This window comes from Nerophis ophidion, linkage group LG02 (genome assembly GCF_033978795.1).
Source record: "Nerophis ophidion isolate RoL-2023_Sa linkage group LG02, RoL_Noph_v1.0, whole genome shotgun sequence".
NCBI classification, from domain to species: Eukaryota; Metazoa; Chordata; class Actinopteri; order Syngnathiformes; family Syngnathidae; genus Nerophis; species Nerophis ophidion.
In genome coordinates this window covers 1,642,311-1,660,596 of record NC_084612.1, presented here as the reverse complement: position 1 = coordinate 1,660,596, position 18,286 = coordinate 1,642,311, and the positions used below count along the sequence as shown (strand labels likewise).

Below are 18,286 nucleotides of genomic sequence, written 5' to 3'. Positions count from 1 at the left end.
TTAAGTGTGTATCAAACTGGTAGCCCTTCGCATTAATCAGTACCCAAGAAGTAGCTCTTGGTTTCAAAAAGGTTGGTGACCCCTGCCGTAGATGTTACTGTCACATATGCATGTACAGTAGATGGCAGTATTGTCCTGTTTAAGAGTGTCACAACATTGCTGTTTACGGCGGACGAACTGTTTTACGGTAGACGAAAACATGACTGCTGTTGTTGTGTGTTGTTGCCTCGCTGGGAAGACGTTAATGAGACTGCCTGACAATAAACCCACATAAAAAACCAAGAACTCGCCTTCGCTCAGTCTACAGTTATAACGTCATTGGGCAGGCTCGCTGTTTATATTGTGGGAAATCGGACGTGAAAACAGGCTGTCGACACGTAACCCGGGTCCACATGGAGCTGGAGGGGGCGTGGCCTCCATCTCCGCCTGAATTTCGGGAGATTTTCGGGAGAAAATTTGTCCCGGGTGGTTTTCGGGAGAGGCGCTGAATTTCCGGAGTCTCCTGGAAAATCCGGGAGGGTTGGCAAGTATGCTTTTAGAAAAGTACCGAGTGTCAGGAAGGATTTTTCCAGGTCGCCCTTGACTTCTTTCATGATGCTCTCCTTCATGTCGTACGGACTGTAGCTCTTGTAGCGCTCAAACACTGACACACACACACACACACACACACACACACACACACACACACACACACACAAGAAGTACATTTCTCATTAAAAGGATCAGTTTCTGGTGGGAGTTTGCCTCACCTCTCAGCAGGTGTGGCACGCTCCTCTGGGTCATGATGGCGATCCAGACGGACACGTCGGTCCCTTTGCGCTTCACGCCAGCTTCATAGAGACTCTGAAGGACACCCAAGTGGGGATTTTATTGTCTTAAATTCGTTTATGAATGCAGTGTTTTTCAACCTTTTTTGAGCCGAGGCGCTTTTTTTTTAATCCCCAGCAGAAAACATTAAAAACAAATAAAACTCAGCAACCGATATTGACGATAAAAAGTTGTTCTCGCAATTGTTAGAGCGTATCGAAACACGTATTGTTATGTCAGACTTAGCCTCGTCTTACTGACAGGATGCGGTGCGTCTCCCATAACAATGTGACCTCGGACTATGTTAAGGTAACGTGTGGAGTTCCCCAAGGTTCTGGGCATCGCGCCTCCGGATCCCTGAGGGATGGTCTCCTGCTGGCCCCACTATGGACTGGACTCTCACTATTATGTTAGATCCACTATGGACTGGACTCTCACTATTATGTTAGATCCACTATGGACTGGACTCTCACTTTTATGTTAGATCCACTATGGACTGGACTCTCACTATTATGTTAGATCCACTATGGACTGGACTCTCACTATTATGTTAGATCCACTATGGACTGGACTCTCACTATTATGTTAGATCCACTATGGACTGGACTCTCACTATTATGTTAGATCCACTATGGACTGGACTCTCACTATTATGTTAGATCCACTATGGACTGGACTCTCACTATTATGTTAGATCCACTATGGACTGGACTCTCACTATTATGTTAGATCCACCATGGACTGGACTTTCACTATTATGTTAGATCCACTATGGACTGGACTCTCTCACTATTATGTTAGATCCACTATGGACTGGACTCTCACGCTATTATGTTAGATCCACTATGGACTGGACTCTAACACTATTATGTTAGATCCACTATGGACTGGACTCTCACACTATTATGTTAGATCCACCATGGACTGGACTCTCACTATTATGTTAGATCCACTATGGACTGGACTCTCACTATTATGTTGAATCCACTATGGACTGGACTCTCACACTATTATGTTAGATCCACTATGGACTGGACTCTCACACTATTATGTTAGATCCACTATGGACTGGACTCTCACAATTATGTTAGACCCACTATGGACTGGACTCTCACTATTATGTTAGATCCACTATGGACTAGACCCTCACTATTATGTTAGATCCACTATGGACTGGACTCTCACACTATTATGTTAGATCCACTATGGACTGGACTCTCACTATTATGTTGGATCCACTATGGACTGGACTGTTACTATTATGTTAGATCCACCATGGACTGGACTGTTACTATTATGTTAGAACCACCATGGACTGGACTGTTACTATTATGTTAGATCCACTATGGACTGGACTCTCACTATTATGTTGGATCCACTTTGGACTGGACTCTCACACTATTATGTTAGACCCACTCGACGTCCATTGCCTCCGGCCTCACCACTTGTCACATCACACCCTGACTTATTTTTAATTTGTTGGTGTTTTCCTGTGTGTAGCATTTTACTTCTTGTCTTGCACTCTTATTTTGGTGGCTTTTCCTGTTTTGTTGGTATTTTCCTGCAGCAGTTTCATGTCTTCCATGTACCCTCTTCCCCCACACCTGCTTTGCAATCAAGTTTTGTGGACGCTATCCTTCTTTGTGGGGACATTGTTGATTGTCATGTCATGTACGGATGTACTTTGTGGACGCTGTCTGCTCCACACGCTTTAAGTCTTTGCTGTCATCCAGCATTCTGTTTTTGTTTACTTTCCAGCCAGTTCAGTTTTAGTTTAGTTTTGCACAGCCATCCCTAAGCTTCAATGACTTCAATGCCTTCACTCGCCGTCTGTTTATTTTTGGTTTAAGCGTTAGATACCTTTTTACCTGCACGCTGCCTCCCGCATATTGTGATCACGACACACCATGTTTACCGACATCCACAAATCATTATGGGTGTCGGTATGGAAAAGTATTACACGGTTACTCTGCAGAGCTCTAGACAGCACATTGTTTGCGGATTATAATTACTGGTTTGCAAAAAAAATATTTTTAACCCAATTAGGTGTAAAAAAAAAATCTCCCTTGGCACACAATATTTGGTGGTTGAAAAACACTGGATTGATGGACGTTAACAAACCCACTCTGGCATCGTCGTCAATCTGCTGATATTCCACCACGTTGGAGGGTTCATCTCGTTTGTTCTGAGGGGGAAAAGGTTCAATCAGATGTTTCAGAACATCCGTTGTATGGTTAAGAGGTGACAAGTGGTGTTAGGAACCTGAATGAGAGCCAAGAGCAGCTTGGCAAAGTCTCCCGAAGTGTCTCCTGCCACGTCTTTTTCTAGATCTTTCTTAAACACTGTGGACACAGCAACATACATCCAGTCGTGAGGCAGACTTCAACGCTGTAACTCATTATGATGCTAACTGCTTTTATCAATGCTAACTGATGTTAGTTTCTTCTGTTAATGTGAACTGATGATAGCTAATTATATCAAGACTAACTTATGCTAGCTGTTTCTAGTAATGCTAACTGATGCTAACTTCTTCTATCAATGCTAACTAATGCTAGCTACTTCTATCAACGCTAACTGATGCTAACTGCTTCTATCAACGCTAACGGATGCTAACTGCTTCTATCAACGCTAACGGATGCTAACTGCTTCTATCAACGCTAACTGATGCTAGCTGATTCTATCAATGCTAACTGATGCTAGCTGCTTTTATCAATGCTGACTGATGCTAGTTGCTTCTATCAATGCAAACTGAAACTAGCTGCTTATTATCAATGCTAACTGAAACCAGCTGCTTATTATCAATGCAAACTGAAACCAGCTGCTTATTATCAATGCTAACTGAAACTAGCTGCTTATTATCAATGCTAACTGAAACTAGCTGCTTATTATCAATGCTAACTTAAGCTGTCTGATTCTATTAATGCTAACTGATGCCAGCTGCTTTTATCAATGCTAACTGATGCTAGCTGCTTTTATCAATGCCAACTGATGCTAGTTGCTTCTATCAATGCCAACTGATGCTAGCTGCTTTTATCAATGCTGACTGATGCTAGTTGCTTCTATCAATGCAAACGAAAACCAGCTGCTTATTATCAATGCTAACTGAAACTAGCTGCTTATTATCAATGCTAACTGAAACTAGCTGCTTATTATCAATGCTAACTGATGCTAGCTGCTTTTATCAATGCCAACTGATGCTAGTTGCTTCTATCAATGCCAACTGATGCTAGCTGCTTTTATCAATGCTGACTGATGCTAGTTGCTTCTATCAATGCAAACGAAAACCAGCTGCTTATTATCAATGCTAACTGAAACTAGCTGCTTATTATCAATGCTAACTGAAACTAGCTGCTTATTATCAATGCTAACTGATGCTAGCTGCTTTTATCAATGCCAACTGATGCTAGTTGCTTCTATCAATGCTGACTGATTCGAGCTGCTTATTATCAATGCAAACGAAAACCAGCTGCTTATTATCAATGCTAACTGAAACTAGCTGCTTTTATCAATGCTAACTGATGCTAGCTGCTTTTATCAATGCCAACTGATGCTAGTTGCTTCTATCAATGCCAACTGATGCTAGCTGCTTTTATCAATGCTGACTGATGCTAGTTGCTTCTATCAATGCAAACGAAAACCAGCTGCTTATTATCAATGCTAACTGAAACTAGCTGCTTATTATCAATGCTAACTGAAACTAGCTGTTTATTATCAATGCTAACTTAAGCTGTCTGATTCTATTAATGCTAACTGATGCCAGCTGCTTTTATCAATGCTGACTGATGTTAGCTACTTCTATCAACGCTGACTGATTCGAGCTGCTTATTATCAATACTAACTAAAACTAGCGGCTTCTTATCAATGCTAACTGAAACCGGCGGATTATATCAACGCTAACTGATACTAGCTTCTTCAAACAATGCCAACCGATGTTAGTTGCTTCTATCAATGCTGTCTCATGTGAGCTTGCGCTAACTGATGCTAACTGCTCATATCAATGCTAACTAAGACTAGCTGCTTCTATCAGTGCTTACTATGCTAGCTGCTTTTATCATTGATGACTGATGCTAGCTACATCTATCAATGCTGACTGATTCAAGCTGCTTATTATCAATGCTAACTAAAAATAGCTGCTTATTATCAATGCTAACTTAAGCTGGCTGATTATTTTAATGCTAACTGATATTAGCTGCTCGTAACACAAATAGATGTTAGCTGCTTCTATAAGTGCAAACTGATGCTAGCTGCTTTTTATCAGTGCTTACCATGACTTGATTAACGTGGACCCTGACTTAAAGAAGTTGAAAAACTTATTTGGGTGTTACCATTTAGTGGTCAATTGTACGGAATATGTACTGTACTGTGCAATCTACTAATAAAAGTATCAATCAATCAATCACTCAATGCTAATTGAAACTAGCTGCTTATTATCAATGCTAACTTAAGCTGTCTGATTCTATTAATGCTAACTGATGCCAGCTGCTTTTATCAATGCTGACTGATGTTAGCTACTTCTATCAACGCTGACTGATTCGAGCTGCTTATTATCAATACTAACTAAAACTAGCGGCTTCTTATCAATGCTAACTGAAACCGGCGGATTATATCAATGCTAACTGATGCTAGCTTCTTCAAACAATGCCAACCGATGTTAGCTGCTTCTATCAATGCTGTCTCATGTGAGCTTGCGCTAGCTGATGCTAACTGCTCATATCAATGCTAACTAAGACTAGCTGATTGATTGATTGATTGATACTTTTATTAGTAGATTGCACAGTACAGTACATATTCCGTACAATTGACCACTAAATTGTAACACCCGAATAAGTTTTTCAACTTGTTTAAGTCGGGGTCCACGTTAATCAATTCATGGTAGCTGCTTCTATCAGTGCTAACTATGCTAGCTGCTTTTATCAATGATGACTGATTCAAGCTGCTTATTATCAATGCTAACTAAAACTAGCTGCTTATTATCAATGCTAACTTAAGCTGGCTGATTATTTTAATGCTAACTGATATTAGCTGCTCGTAACACAAATAGATGTTAGCTGCTTCTATAAGTGCAAACTGATGCTAGCTTCTTTTTATCAGTGCTTACCATGACTTGATTAACGTGGACCCTGACTTAAAGAAGTTGAAAAACTTATTTGGGTGTTACCATTTAGTGGTCAATTGTACGGAATATGTACTGTACTGTGCAATCTACTAATAAAAGTATCAATCAATCCATCACTCAATGCTAACTGAAACTGGCTGCTTATTATCAATGCTAACTTAAGCTGTCTGATTCTATTAATGCTAACTGATGCCAGCTGCTTTTATCAATGCTGACTGATGTTAGCTACTTCTATCAACGCTGACTGATTCGAGCTGCTTATTATCAATACTAACTAAAACTAGCGGCTTCTTATCAATGCTAACTGAAACCGGCGGATTATATCAATGCAAACTGATGCTAGCTTCTTCAAACAATGCCAACCGATGTTAGCTGCTTCTATCAATGCTGTCTCATGTGAGCTTGCGCTAGCTGATGCTAACTGCTCATATCAATGCTAACTAAGACTAGCTGATTGATTGATTGATTGATACTTTTATTAGTAGATTGCATAGTACAGTACATATTCAGTACAATTGACCACTAAATGGTAACACCCCAATAAGTTTTTCAACTTGTTTAAGTCGGGGTCCACGTTAATCAATTCATGGTAGCTGCTTCTATCAGTGCTAACTATGCTAGCTGCTTTTATCAATGATGACTGATTCAAGCTGCTTATTATCAATGCTAACTAAAACTAGCTGCTTATTATCAATGCTAACTTAAGCTGGCTGATTATTTTAATGCTAACTGATATTAGCTGCTCGTAACACAAATAGATGTTAGCTGCTTCTATAAGTGCAAACTGATGCTAGCTGCTTTTGATCAGTGCTTACCATGACTTGATTAACGTGGACCCTGACTTAAAGAAGTTGAAAAACTTATTTGGGTGTTACCATTTAGTGGTCAATTGTACGGAATATGTACTGTACTGTGCAATCTACTAATAAAAGTATCAATCAATCAATCACTCAATGCTAACTGAAACTGGCTGTTTATTATCAATGCTAACTTAAGCTGGCTGATTCTATTAATGCTAACTGATGCCAGCTGCTTTTATCAATGCTGACTGATGTTAGCTACTTCTATCAACGCTGACTGATTCGAGCTGCTTATTATCAATGCTAACTAAAACTAGCTACTTATTATCAATGCTAACTTAAGCCAGCTGATTCTATTAATGCTAACTGATGCTAGCTTCTTCAATCAATGCCAACCGATGTTAGCTGCTTCTATCAATGCTGTCTCATGTGAGCTTGCGCAAATTGATGCTAACTGCTTATATCAATGCTAACTAATATTAGCTGCTGCTAGTAGTGCTAACTAATGCTTGCTGCTTTTATCAATGCTGACTGATGCTAGCTACATCTATCCATGCTGACTGATTTGAGCTGCTTATTATTAATGCTAACTGAAACTAGCTGAGAATTATCAATGCTAACTTAAGTTAGCTGATTATTTTAATGCTAACTGATATTAGCTGCTCGTAACACAAATTGATGTTAGCTGCTTCTAAAAGTGCAAACTGATGCTAGCTGCTTTTATCAATGCTGACTGATGTTAGCTACTTCTATCAACGCTGACTGATTTGAGCTGCTTATAATCAATGTTAACTAAAACTAGCTGCTTATTATCAATGCTAACTTAAGCCGGCTGATTCTATTGGTGCTAACTGATGCTAGCTTCTTAAATCAATGCCAACCGATGTTAGCTGCTTCTATCAATGCTGTCTCATGTGAGCTTGCGCTGAGTGATACCAGCGCTTCTATCAATGCTAACTGATGTTAGCTTCTTTTATCAATGCTAACTGATATTAGCTGCTTCTATCAGTGCTAACTGATGCTAGTGGCTTCTATCAATGCTGACTGATACGAACTGCTTATAATCAATGCAAACTGAAACTAGCTGCTTATTATCAATGGTAAGTTAACCTGGCTGATTCTATTAATGCTAACTGATGCTGGCTGCTTTTATCAATGCTGGTTGATTCTAACCGCTCGTATTTTAATGTTAACTGATGATAGCTAATTATATCAAGGCTCACTGATACTAGGTTCTTCTATCAATCTGAACCGATGTTAGCTGTTTCAATCAATTCTGTTTCATGTAAGCTTGCGCTGACTAATGCTCGCTGCTTGTATCAATGCTAACTGATATTAGCTGCTTTTATCAATGCTGACTGATTTTAGTTGCTTATTATCAATGCTAACTTAAGATGGCTGATTTTATCAATGCTAACTGATGTTAGCTGCTTCTATCAATGCTAACTGACAATAGCTGCTTCTATTAATACTAAATGATGCTAGCTGATTATATCAATGCAAACCAATGCTAGCTGCTTATATCAATGTTAACTGATGTTAGCTGCTTCTATCGTGATGCTAGGTGCTTTTTTAACAAAGGTGACTGATGTTAGCTGCTACTATCAATGCTAACCGATTCTAGCTGCTTATATCAATGATAACTGAAGCTAGCTGCTATAATAAGATGACATCTAACTGATGTTATCTGTCTCTATCAATGCTAACTGACGTTAGCTGCTTCTATCAATGCTAAATGACAATAGCTGCTTCTATTAATACTAGATGATGATAGCTGATTATATCAATGCAAACCAATGCTAGCTGCTTATATAAATGCTAACTGATGTTACCTGCTTCTACCGTGATGCTAGGTGCTTTTATCAAAGCTGACTGATGTTAGCTGCTACTATCAATGCTAACCGATTCTAGCTGCTTATATCAATGATAACTGAAGCTAGCTGCTTATTATAGCTAGCTGCTATAATAAGATGACATCTAACTGTTATCTGCCTCTATCAATGCTAACTGACGTTAGCTGCTTCTGTTAATATTAATTGATGTTAGCTGCTTCTGTTAATGCTAACTGACACTAGTTGCTGCTATGGCTTCTAACTGACGGTAGCTACTTCTAGCTAATTATATCAAGGCTAACTGATGTTAGCTACTTCTGTTAATGCTAACTGACGCTAGTTGCTTTTATCAATCCTAACAGATGCTAGCTAATTCTATCAAGAATAACTGATGTTAGTTGTTTTTATCAATGCTTGTTGATGCTATCTTATACTAATTGATGCTTAATGGTCCTGATGCCAACTGATACCAATTGATAACAATTCATGATAGCTTCACCTGTAAATGCTAACTATTGCAAATGAGTAATAATCTATGCAAACTGCTTCTATCAATGCTAGCTGACAAACGTCTGTGACGGGAATACACCGGGACACACTTTCTCTGTAAACTGTTTTGATCTGGGCGAGTTCCTCCTTGTTTCTGGAGCAGACGATCTCGTTGAGAGTCTCCTCGTCGGTTCCGAGACCCTGAAGGGTAAAAAAACAAGTCTCAAAGTTTGCCGTTTTTTCTCATCTCTGTCGGACGGTTGGCGGTTCGTGACGCCCAATGTGACCTTCATGGCGCCGTTGAGCACAGAGGCGTCGTACTGGGTGGGGCTCTTCATCAGGCCCAGCATCAGCGCCTCTAGAGAACCCGACAACGCCCCCTTCAGGGCCACGGTGAGGTCCTACAACGCAAACCGTGACGATGTTGATGATGTCACACGTATAAAGTTGGGGGTCACGTCGGAGACATGTAGAACCTTTTTGGCGAGTCGCTCATAATCGAAAGCAATCTCCCGCCGCTGGTCGTAGGTTCTCCTGGTCAGGATATCGATGACGGTTTGCTCGTCCACCCCTGCAGACGAGATGACGTCATCATCGCCGTGGAAACACTGACAGTGAAATCATTTTATTGTGACGTTCCGTGGCGTATCCTCGTCCCACCTTTGACTTTGAGAGCCGCGTCCAAGCGTGCGGCGTCTATGGCCGGGTCAAAGTCTCTGACCGGGACCACGGTGGGGAACAGGGGCTCCCTCTCCTGCAGAGACGCGACAGAATGTTCTAGTCGGGTTTTTCTTTTAGAGATATACGTACATCCTGTGCAACGTCATCCCTCACCCCGCTGTGCGACAGCGTCAGCTGACTCAGGAACTCAGACACCAGTGCCATGTGACCTGTAGGGAGGAAGTGATCATGTGACCAACCGAGCATCTTTCATTACTGGAGCTCAGTGGCACTGGAATAATGTAAGCATGCATATTTTTAATTTTCAAAACCATTACGATATATAAACATTTTTTTAATCTTTAGGGCTGCCGTCAAGTTTGGTCCAAGGGACCCGGGAGGGTCTTAGTCATAAAAATGCTAAATATAAGTCATATGTTATTTCTTTAAAGGCCTACTGAGACCCACTACTAGCGACCACACAGTCTGATAGTTTATATATCAATGATGAAATATTAACATTGCAACACATGCCAATACGGCCTTTTTAGTTTACTAAATTACAATTTTGAATTTCCCGCGAAGTGTCGTGTTGAAAACGTCGCGGTATGATGACGCGTACGTTTGACGTCTCGGGTTGTAGCGGACATTATTTTCTAGCCCGATCCAAGCTATAAGTCGTCTGCTTTAATCGCATAATTACACAGTATTCTGGACGTCTGTGTTGCTGAATCCTTTGCAGTTTGTTCAATTAATAATGGAGAAGTCAAAGTAGAAAGATGGAGGTGGGAAGCTTTAGCCTTTAGCCACACAAACACACGGTGTTTCCTTGTTTAGAATTCCCGGAGGTGAAGCTTTACTATGGTTCAGAGCGGTCAAGCGAACATGGATCCCGACTACATGTCAACCGGCAGTTTTCGGTGAGAAAATGGTGGTATAAAGTCGCCTCTTACCGGAGATCAGCGTGACTTCCCTCAGAGACTCTGGCGTCAAGACACCCGTGGCCACACCCCTCCGACTTCAGGTACTATTTAATCTCACTAAAACACTAACAACTCAATAGCAGATAAGGGATTTTCCAGAATTATCCTAGTAAATGTGTTTAAAAAGATCTGAATCGCTATCGCCTGTTTTTTTTACTTTTTATATATATATTTGTTTGTAGTCCTTCACTATCAATATCCTCATCCACGAATCTTTCATCTTCGCTCAAATTAATGGGGAAATTGTCGCATTCTCGGTCCGAATTGCTCTTACCGCTAGTGGTAAAGCTTTATTATGGATCAGAGCGGTCAAGCGAACATGGATCCCAACTACATGTCAACCGGCAGTTTTTGGTGAGAAAATTGTGGTAATAAGTCGGCTCTTACCGGAGACATCAGCAGAGCTTCCGTCCTGCTGCAGCTGCGTGACTTCCCTCAGACTTTCAGTTACTATTTAATCTCAGTAAAACACTAGCAACACAATAGGCATATAAGGGATTTTCCATAATTATCGTAGTGAATGTGTCTAATAACATTTGAATCGCTCCCACTGCAATCGACTTTTTTTTTTTTTTACTTTTTTTCTAGTCCTTCACTCTAAATTTCCTCATCCACGAATATTTCATCCTCACTCAAATTAATGGGGAAATTGTCGCGTTCTCGGTCCGAATTGCTCCTACTGCTAGTGGCTCACATTGTAAACAATGTGAGGATGGGAGGAGCCCTACAACCAGTGACGTCACGCGCACATCGTCTGCTACTTCCGGTACAGGCAAGGCTTTTTTATTAGCGACTAAAAGTTGCGAACTTTATGGTTGATGTTCTCTACTAAATCCTTTCAGCAAAAATATGGCAATATCTTGAAATGATCAAGTATGACACATAGAATGGAGCTGCTATCCCCGTTTAAATAAGAAAATCTAATTTCAGTAGGCCTTTAATTCATTGTTTATTATTTACCATGTAAATCTCCAGATCAACTTCAGGGCTATATGTCGATATAAAGTAAAAAAAAAAATACAAAAATTAAGTTTTTTGCTAATTTTTTGTGGCAAAAAAATCCTAAATATGCAATATTTTATTAAAAAAATAAAAGGCCAAAATATAATATTTGATGTGAAGTAAGTAGAGCCTAAATAGGTCAATAATTCATAACAATATTGATTTTGATTCATTATTATTTTTAGAGCAATGACAGTTTAAAAAAATAGAATAGGTCATACATTTTTAAATTTTATTTTAACACCTAATCAACTATATTACCCATATAATGTTAATACTTTTTAAAAAAATGTCATGCCCTTATTGTCAAAGAAAATCCAGTTTTTCATAGCAAAAACACAAATTTTGCAATATTTCCCCCCCCAAGTGTAATATTTGGAGCCAAAAAAGCCAATAATTCATAACACTATTAATTTTAATTAATTATTATTTTTTGAGCAATGACAGATTTCCCGTTAAAATTATTGAGGATCCAAGAGAGCCTTACTCATAAAAGTGTTTAACATAAGTCATGCTTTTTTTTTTACTCTGAAGACTTAAGTCTCTCAATCAACTTCAGGTCTATCTGCCAATTATTAGTTGTTGTTTTTTTTTTTTTAAATGTATTTTTATTTTTTTTTATACCCTTTTTGTGAAAGAACACTTAGTTTTTTAAATGCCAAGCACAAGAAATATGCAATGTTTTCCCCAAAGTACATTTTAAAGTGGAATATTTGATGTAATTGGATCCTTGAATACCTCAATAAATCATAACATTGGTTTTCATTCATTATTATTTTTTAAGCAATGACAGTTTAAAAGTAAAAAGCGCCTGCATTGCAACTTTGTGTTACTGGAATCAACATTGTAACTTTTTATCATTGCATTTCACCTGTTTGTTCTTTCATTCCACTTTTTTATGTTTTTTATTAGTTTTGTTTTAAATAGTATTGTCAGTCTTGCCACTGACAGTTTGTTTGTGTTTTGGTTTTTCCTCTGTGTGTGTTTAGTATTTCCTGTTTTTAGTTCCTGTCAGCGCTCTAATTTTGTCTGTTTCCTGTTTTTTCCCCCGTGTGCTGTTTTTCCCTCAGCTGCGGCTGATTGGCACCTGGCCACACCTGGTGTCAATCAGCCCGTTTCTATTTGAGTCTGTTTTTGTCCTCCAGTCAGTTACTGGATTATTGTCGCTCTTGTTGTTGCTACCTGTCGTGTCATGTCTTGTCAATGCAGCGTTGCGGTAAGCTATATTTGATTGCGGTTTGTAGCTTACTGCCTTTTGTTCCCTGCTTTTAAGTTTGTTTTCATATTACATGTACGATTTCTGTTTCCTGCGCGATACCTTCTAGCTTCTTCGCTCGGCCTTTTTGTTTTTTGCTAGCTTCCATGCTAAGTTCCGTTTATTTTCTAATTCCCATGCTAGCTCTCTTTGTTTGTTACCCGCCTCGTGTGCGCTTTTTGTTGTACCCCTTTGGTTTGTTTTTGTTTTAGTATTTTTATAAAATCATGTTTTCCTATCCAATGCCTGCCTTCATCTCTGAATCTTGGGTTTCCTCACAAACAAACTTTGACAAGTATTTTTACTATGTGCACCTTGATCAGCAGATGCTAGTGAAGCGCTTAGTGGACCACAAATGATCCAATCCACTTTATTTATATAGCACATTTAAACAACAAAATGTTTCCAATGTGCTGCACAACAATATTAAAAACAGCATTCAAATGCTATCCTGAGCAGAGAAGTTAAGTCCCTACCTTTAGTCAAAAGTGATTTATGACCCCCCATAAAACAATGATTTATGACCCTCAAGGTCAAAGGTCAATGATTTATGAGGGGTCAAGTTCAAAGGTTAATGATTTATGAGGGGGTCAAGGTTAAAGGTCAAGGTTAAAGGTCAGGTTCAAATGTCAGGTTCAAATGTCAAGGTCAAGTGGGTGTGGCTTACCCGGAAGAGGGTGGAGTTAAGACCTGCGGTGGGAGTGGTTAAACCAGGAAGAGGGTGGAGTTTTAAACAGAAAGAGGGCAGAGTTAAGACCTGCGGTGGGAGTGGTTAAACCAGGAAGAGGGTGGAGTTAAGACCTGACAGGGAACAGAGGAGGGTTCAGTTTTTTTAAGAAAGCAATGTCATCTGAGCAGCATGTGACCATATATTTGATAGTTTAAATGTTTACGATCGTTTGAAACAACTTCCAGATTTCGATGTATTGATGGTTGGGAATGTTACGTGTGGAGATGTGGACACGCACGCACTTCACACACACACACACACACACACACACACACACACACACACACACACGCAGAGGAGGTGGAGCTTTATACGTTAGCGTAAAGACTTTGTTCGATTCGGTCATGATTAGTGAAACGCCTGTTTCGATTTATAAAAATAATAAAACTTACATTGACGCTCCGCCAAAAAGTCGAGTGTTTCTAAATCGTATTCAGATGCCGCCGACCGAATCTTTGCGTGAGAAATGGGATTTGGAAGGGGAGGGATCTTTTGGATTTGTATTCAGATACGAAATGGGGGATATCTGCTTATTTCAGCTAAAAGAAAGAAGAGACGGAAGCCCTTTCTCGATATTTTCATCGTTATCTATCGTGGATTGGGAAGTTTTTGGTGGACACGCACACACGCACACACACGCACACACACACACACACTTCACACACACACACACACACACGCACGCACGCACGCACGCACACACGCACACACACACACACACACACACACACACACACACACACACACACACACACACACACACACACACACACACACACACACACACACACACACACACACACACACACACACACACACATTCGTACGCACTGAAACAACTTCCGTACCTCACGAAAACATATTTAAACAGATGGAAAAAACTATCGCAGAACACAGTGTCACGTAGCAACTGGTCTTTACGGTCGTTTGAATCAACAGGTCAGTTTGGGGGACAAAAGGAGGGTTCAGTTTTTACTGACTTCCCATCTGACAGTTTAAATGTTTATGACCGTTTGAATCAACAGGACACGCACGCACACACACACACACGCACGCACACACACACACACACACACACACACATACACACACACACACACGCACACACACACACACACACACACACACACACACACACACCATTACCTCTGCTTTACCATGTTATTAGACATTGGTTTAACTCCATTTAAGCATTTAAACGTTAAAAGCATTACACTTGTACGACGATGTAATACCTTTTTTTTTTTTAACAGCCGATGACGACGAAGTGAAAGACGATGAACTTTGCTTAAACGGTCTTACAAAGTTGGAAGATGATTTTCGAGGTGTGTTTAAACCTTCAAATTATTTAATATTATGTGTATTCATTATTTAGTTTCATAGAGGATTTGCCGTAAGATCCTAACGCGATCGTTTTAACACAATCGCAGTCTGGTGAGTCAAATGATTCTCATTTTACAAGAAAAAAAACATGCGGTATACGATACATATATACATATATTTACTTACAGATTTTCCGTTTACATCTCTTGCTCACTGGTCTCCCTTAAAGCTGGCGGGTCCGTCAACGGCCGTTCCAGGCAGAGGAGAAGGTTTGATTGCGCCAAAGACTCCAGACATCGAATCCTTGCTCCGAGGGGAAATCATCGAAAACGACGGTGAATGTCCGACAGGCACCCGCTGTAAGTTTCTGTAAGCTTTTTAAGATTCTCAGGAGCTTTAAAGAGCTCCTCTCATTCCAATGTCTTTCGCTCAAATGAATTTCGCGCCTAAGGGGAATGGGCGGGGACTGATTCCGGAGGTGGGCGGTTGTTTCCGCCAAGCAACCTTCTGGTTGAAATGGAGTGTGGATCAAGATGGATCCCTACTCTATATTCTTTTATTTAACCCAATGTTTTTTAAATACGTGTATAATGCTTTATATCCTATGGGTTGTGAATTCCATCCTACAATATCTTCCAAGGAACCCAAAGAAATGTTACCACACCTCCCGCTTTATTTATTCTATAGATTGCCTGAACTATTTCATAAACTAAATCTTGTCTTGTTTCTGATGCTATGTTTTTTATGCTCATCAATGCACTGTTGGACTGCGAGCACACAACTACTTTCCTTGCTTTGTTTTCCTCTATCCAGTTAACCGCCATATAAATTGCTACCAATTCCCCCGTAAAAACAGATAGTTTATCACTGATTATTTTATTTAATACTATGTTTCCTTGTGGGATAACTGCTACAGCTCTTACCTTTATTTTTTTTTATATAGTTTTTGATGCATCCGTATATATCATATCTCAATCCATTTTTCTATCCGGTAACTATTTAAATTTCTATTCTTTAGTAATTGCATGTTTTCTTTTGGGTTATCAAACATCCACGGTGGTATTGCAGGCATTGGTACTGTAGGACTAACTTTAATATTGTCAATTTTAACTTTATTACATATGTCTCCTATAATCCACCCAAAACTATTCTTTTTTGTTTTCTCTTTTTCTTGGCAGATTGGTAGCACTGGACAAGTCGGATATCCTTGCTTGGATCCTTTTAAAGTTGCCCGATAAACTGCTGAGAGTTGATCTCTCCTCTTGTCCAAAGGTTTTTCGTTCATTTTTACTTGTAATACTGGCACTAGGGTTGATGTAGTAGCTCCACAACATAACCTTAAAGCCTGTGACTGGATCCGGTCTATTTTCCCAAGTCATGTTTTTGAAGCAGATTGGTAAATAATGCATCCGTAATCAATAACAGATGGAATTAAAGTTATAAATATATACATGTATTGTTTTCAACGTTAACCTATCAGCCCCCCAATCATTACCCCTCAAAGACCTCATTATATTTAACACCTTTTTACTTTTTCCCCTATTTTTTTTATTTTCCGGAAGGAACACTCCTGAAGGAATAAATAAAGTACTATCTAATCTAATCTAATCAATTCTATTTTGCTGATGTGGGTTGACTAGTTCATATTTTTATCAAACCATATTCCTAAATATTTAAATACTTGTACCTCTTCTATATTTTCACCTTAGAGTTTTTATTTGGAGCTTGTTTGGTACTTTTGTCTTTGTAAAATGTATGACTTTTGTCTTTCCAACAGAGAATCTTAAACCTCAAGCCGTTCCCCAGTCTTGAACATTATTTACCACTTTGTTAGTTTTTTGATTATTTCTTTTGACTCTAAATAATATACTAGTCTTTCATTAATCTTTTTTTTTTTTCCATTACTTTTCCCCAAATTTATAATTTCCTGCCTCTTCCGGGTCTTACCCTGACTTGCATATTGGAATTGTTACCGCTAATTTTCCCCTCTGCCGGTCATTCTCCTTCTTCATATATCCTGTCATATCATTTCAAGACCACTTCTTTGACGATGCTACCTAAGTTTTTGATCATTTGATAACCCGCTAGGTCTTTCCCCGGTGACGTATTTTTAACCTTTTTCAAAATTCGAACCATTTCATTCAAAGAAAATGTCATATCCATAGTGTTGGTAAAGCTATTAACGTTGTCTTCCATCATTTCCCCAATATTTAAACTCATTGTTTTTTCTCTCTTTTGTTTTTCCACATTTCTCAAATTATCATTACTGTGCACTTTAACAAATGTTTTTGCTAAAGGTTCTGCTGTTTCTTTACCCGTGACTACATCTTCTTTGATAAATGTGGCACATCATCCTCTTTACCCTTCATTCCTATCTTTACGAATCGTTATATATCCTTTTATTATAAAGTTTAATTTTGGCTTCAGCCCTGTTTCTTGAATACAAATTATACGTGGTTTAGTTTTCATATTTTTAATATATCCCTTTAATTCATGTTCGGTTGCTATCAAACTTCTGGCATTCCACCGGACAATTAACAGGGTGTTGGAATGTGGTGACATGACTCCGTCACGTCTACTCTCCGTAGTACAGCTTGCACCCGGTACCAAGATAGTTCTTTCAACAACTTTGATGCTGCTTTGACAATTATTTTGATCTTCTCAGTCTTATTTTTACTTTCATTTTGTATCAAAGCTGAGTTGTGCTCTCTGGTTTATTTTGCAAATGAACCGACAGAACATGATCATGTACAAGACTCGCCTACCCACAATGCACTGCAACCCAACGCTCCTGGTCGGATGTTTTTTTCGGGGTTCATGGAGAGATGCGGTAAAGAGTGGTAGCCAAGACACACGGTCACACACGGTCACACACGGTCACACACGGTCACACACGGTCACACTCGGCAATTATTTTGACCTGGGGAGCAGATATAGAGGAAAAAATGTGTCTGGGGGGCCGGGATATCTGATTTTCAGGTACAAAAAACTTCACAATGACACAAAATAAACACAACAGTTAAACCTCACACTAAAAACAAGACATTGACTTGTACGTTCAAAAGACAGAATAGAACAAGTCAAGACATGCAATGCCATCTACAAAATGTTATGTAAATGTTAGTCATTACACACGCGGCTATGGTTTTGATGTATTTGTTGCAGACATGTTTACGTCAAGTAACATCACATGGTTCCATTTGCACCTTTCAACAAATCTGAAAAGGAATATTAAGAAGTAAAACTTATATTTAATCCTACCTCTTCTCCGAGCACACGGTGACCGTAC

General features: G+C 39.4%; 1 protein-coding gene across 1 annotated transcript in view; it reads right to left on the bottom strand.

The window, feature by feature from the left end:
- The window catches only part of LOC133535774 (annexin A2-like), a 37,160-nt gene that overhangs the window by 5,474 nt on the left and 13,400 nt on the right, over positions 1 to 18,286 (bottom strand). Inside the window, exons 2-10 of the mRNA XM_061875701.1 lie at positions 9,879 to 9,934; positions 9,705 to 9,798; positions 9,521 to 9,615; positions 9,332 to 9,445; positions 9,155 to 9,245; positions 3,070 to 3,149; positions 2,933 to 2,992; positions 750 to 843; positions 548 to 643 (exon numbers count right to left, since the gene is read on the bottom strand). Coding sequence (XP_061731685.1) covers positions 548 to 643; positions 750 to 843; positions 2,933 to 2,992; positions 3,070 to 3,149; positions 9,155 to 9,245; positions 9,332 to 9,445; positions 9,521 to 9,615; positions 9,705 to 9,798; positions 9,879 to 9,929 — 775 coding nt within the window. The 5' untranslated portion in view covers positions 9,930 to 9,934. The remainder of the gene's footprint in view (positions 1 to 547; positions 644 to 749; positions 844 to 2,932; positions 2,993 to 3,069; positions 3,150 to 9,154; positions 9,246 to 9,331; positions 9,446 to 9,520; positions 9,616 to 9,704; positions 9,799 to 9,878; positions 9,935 to 18,286) is intronic.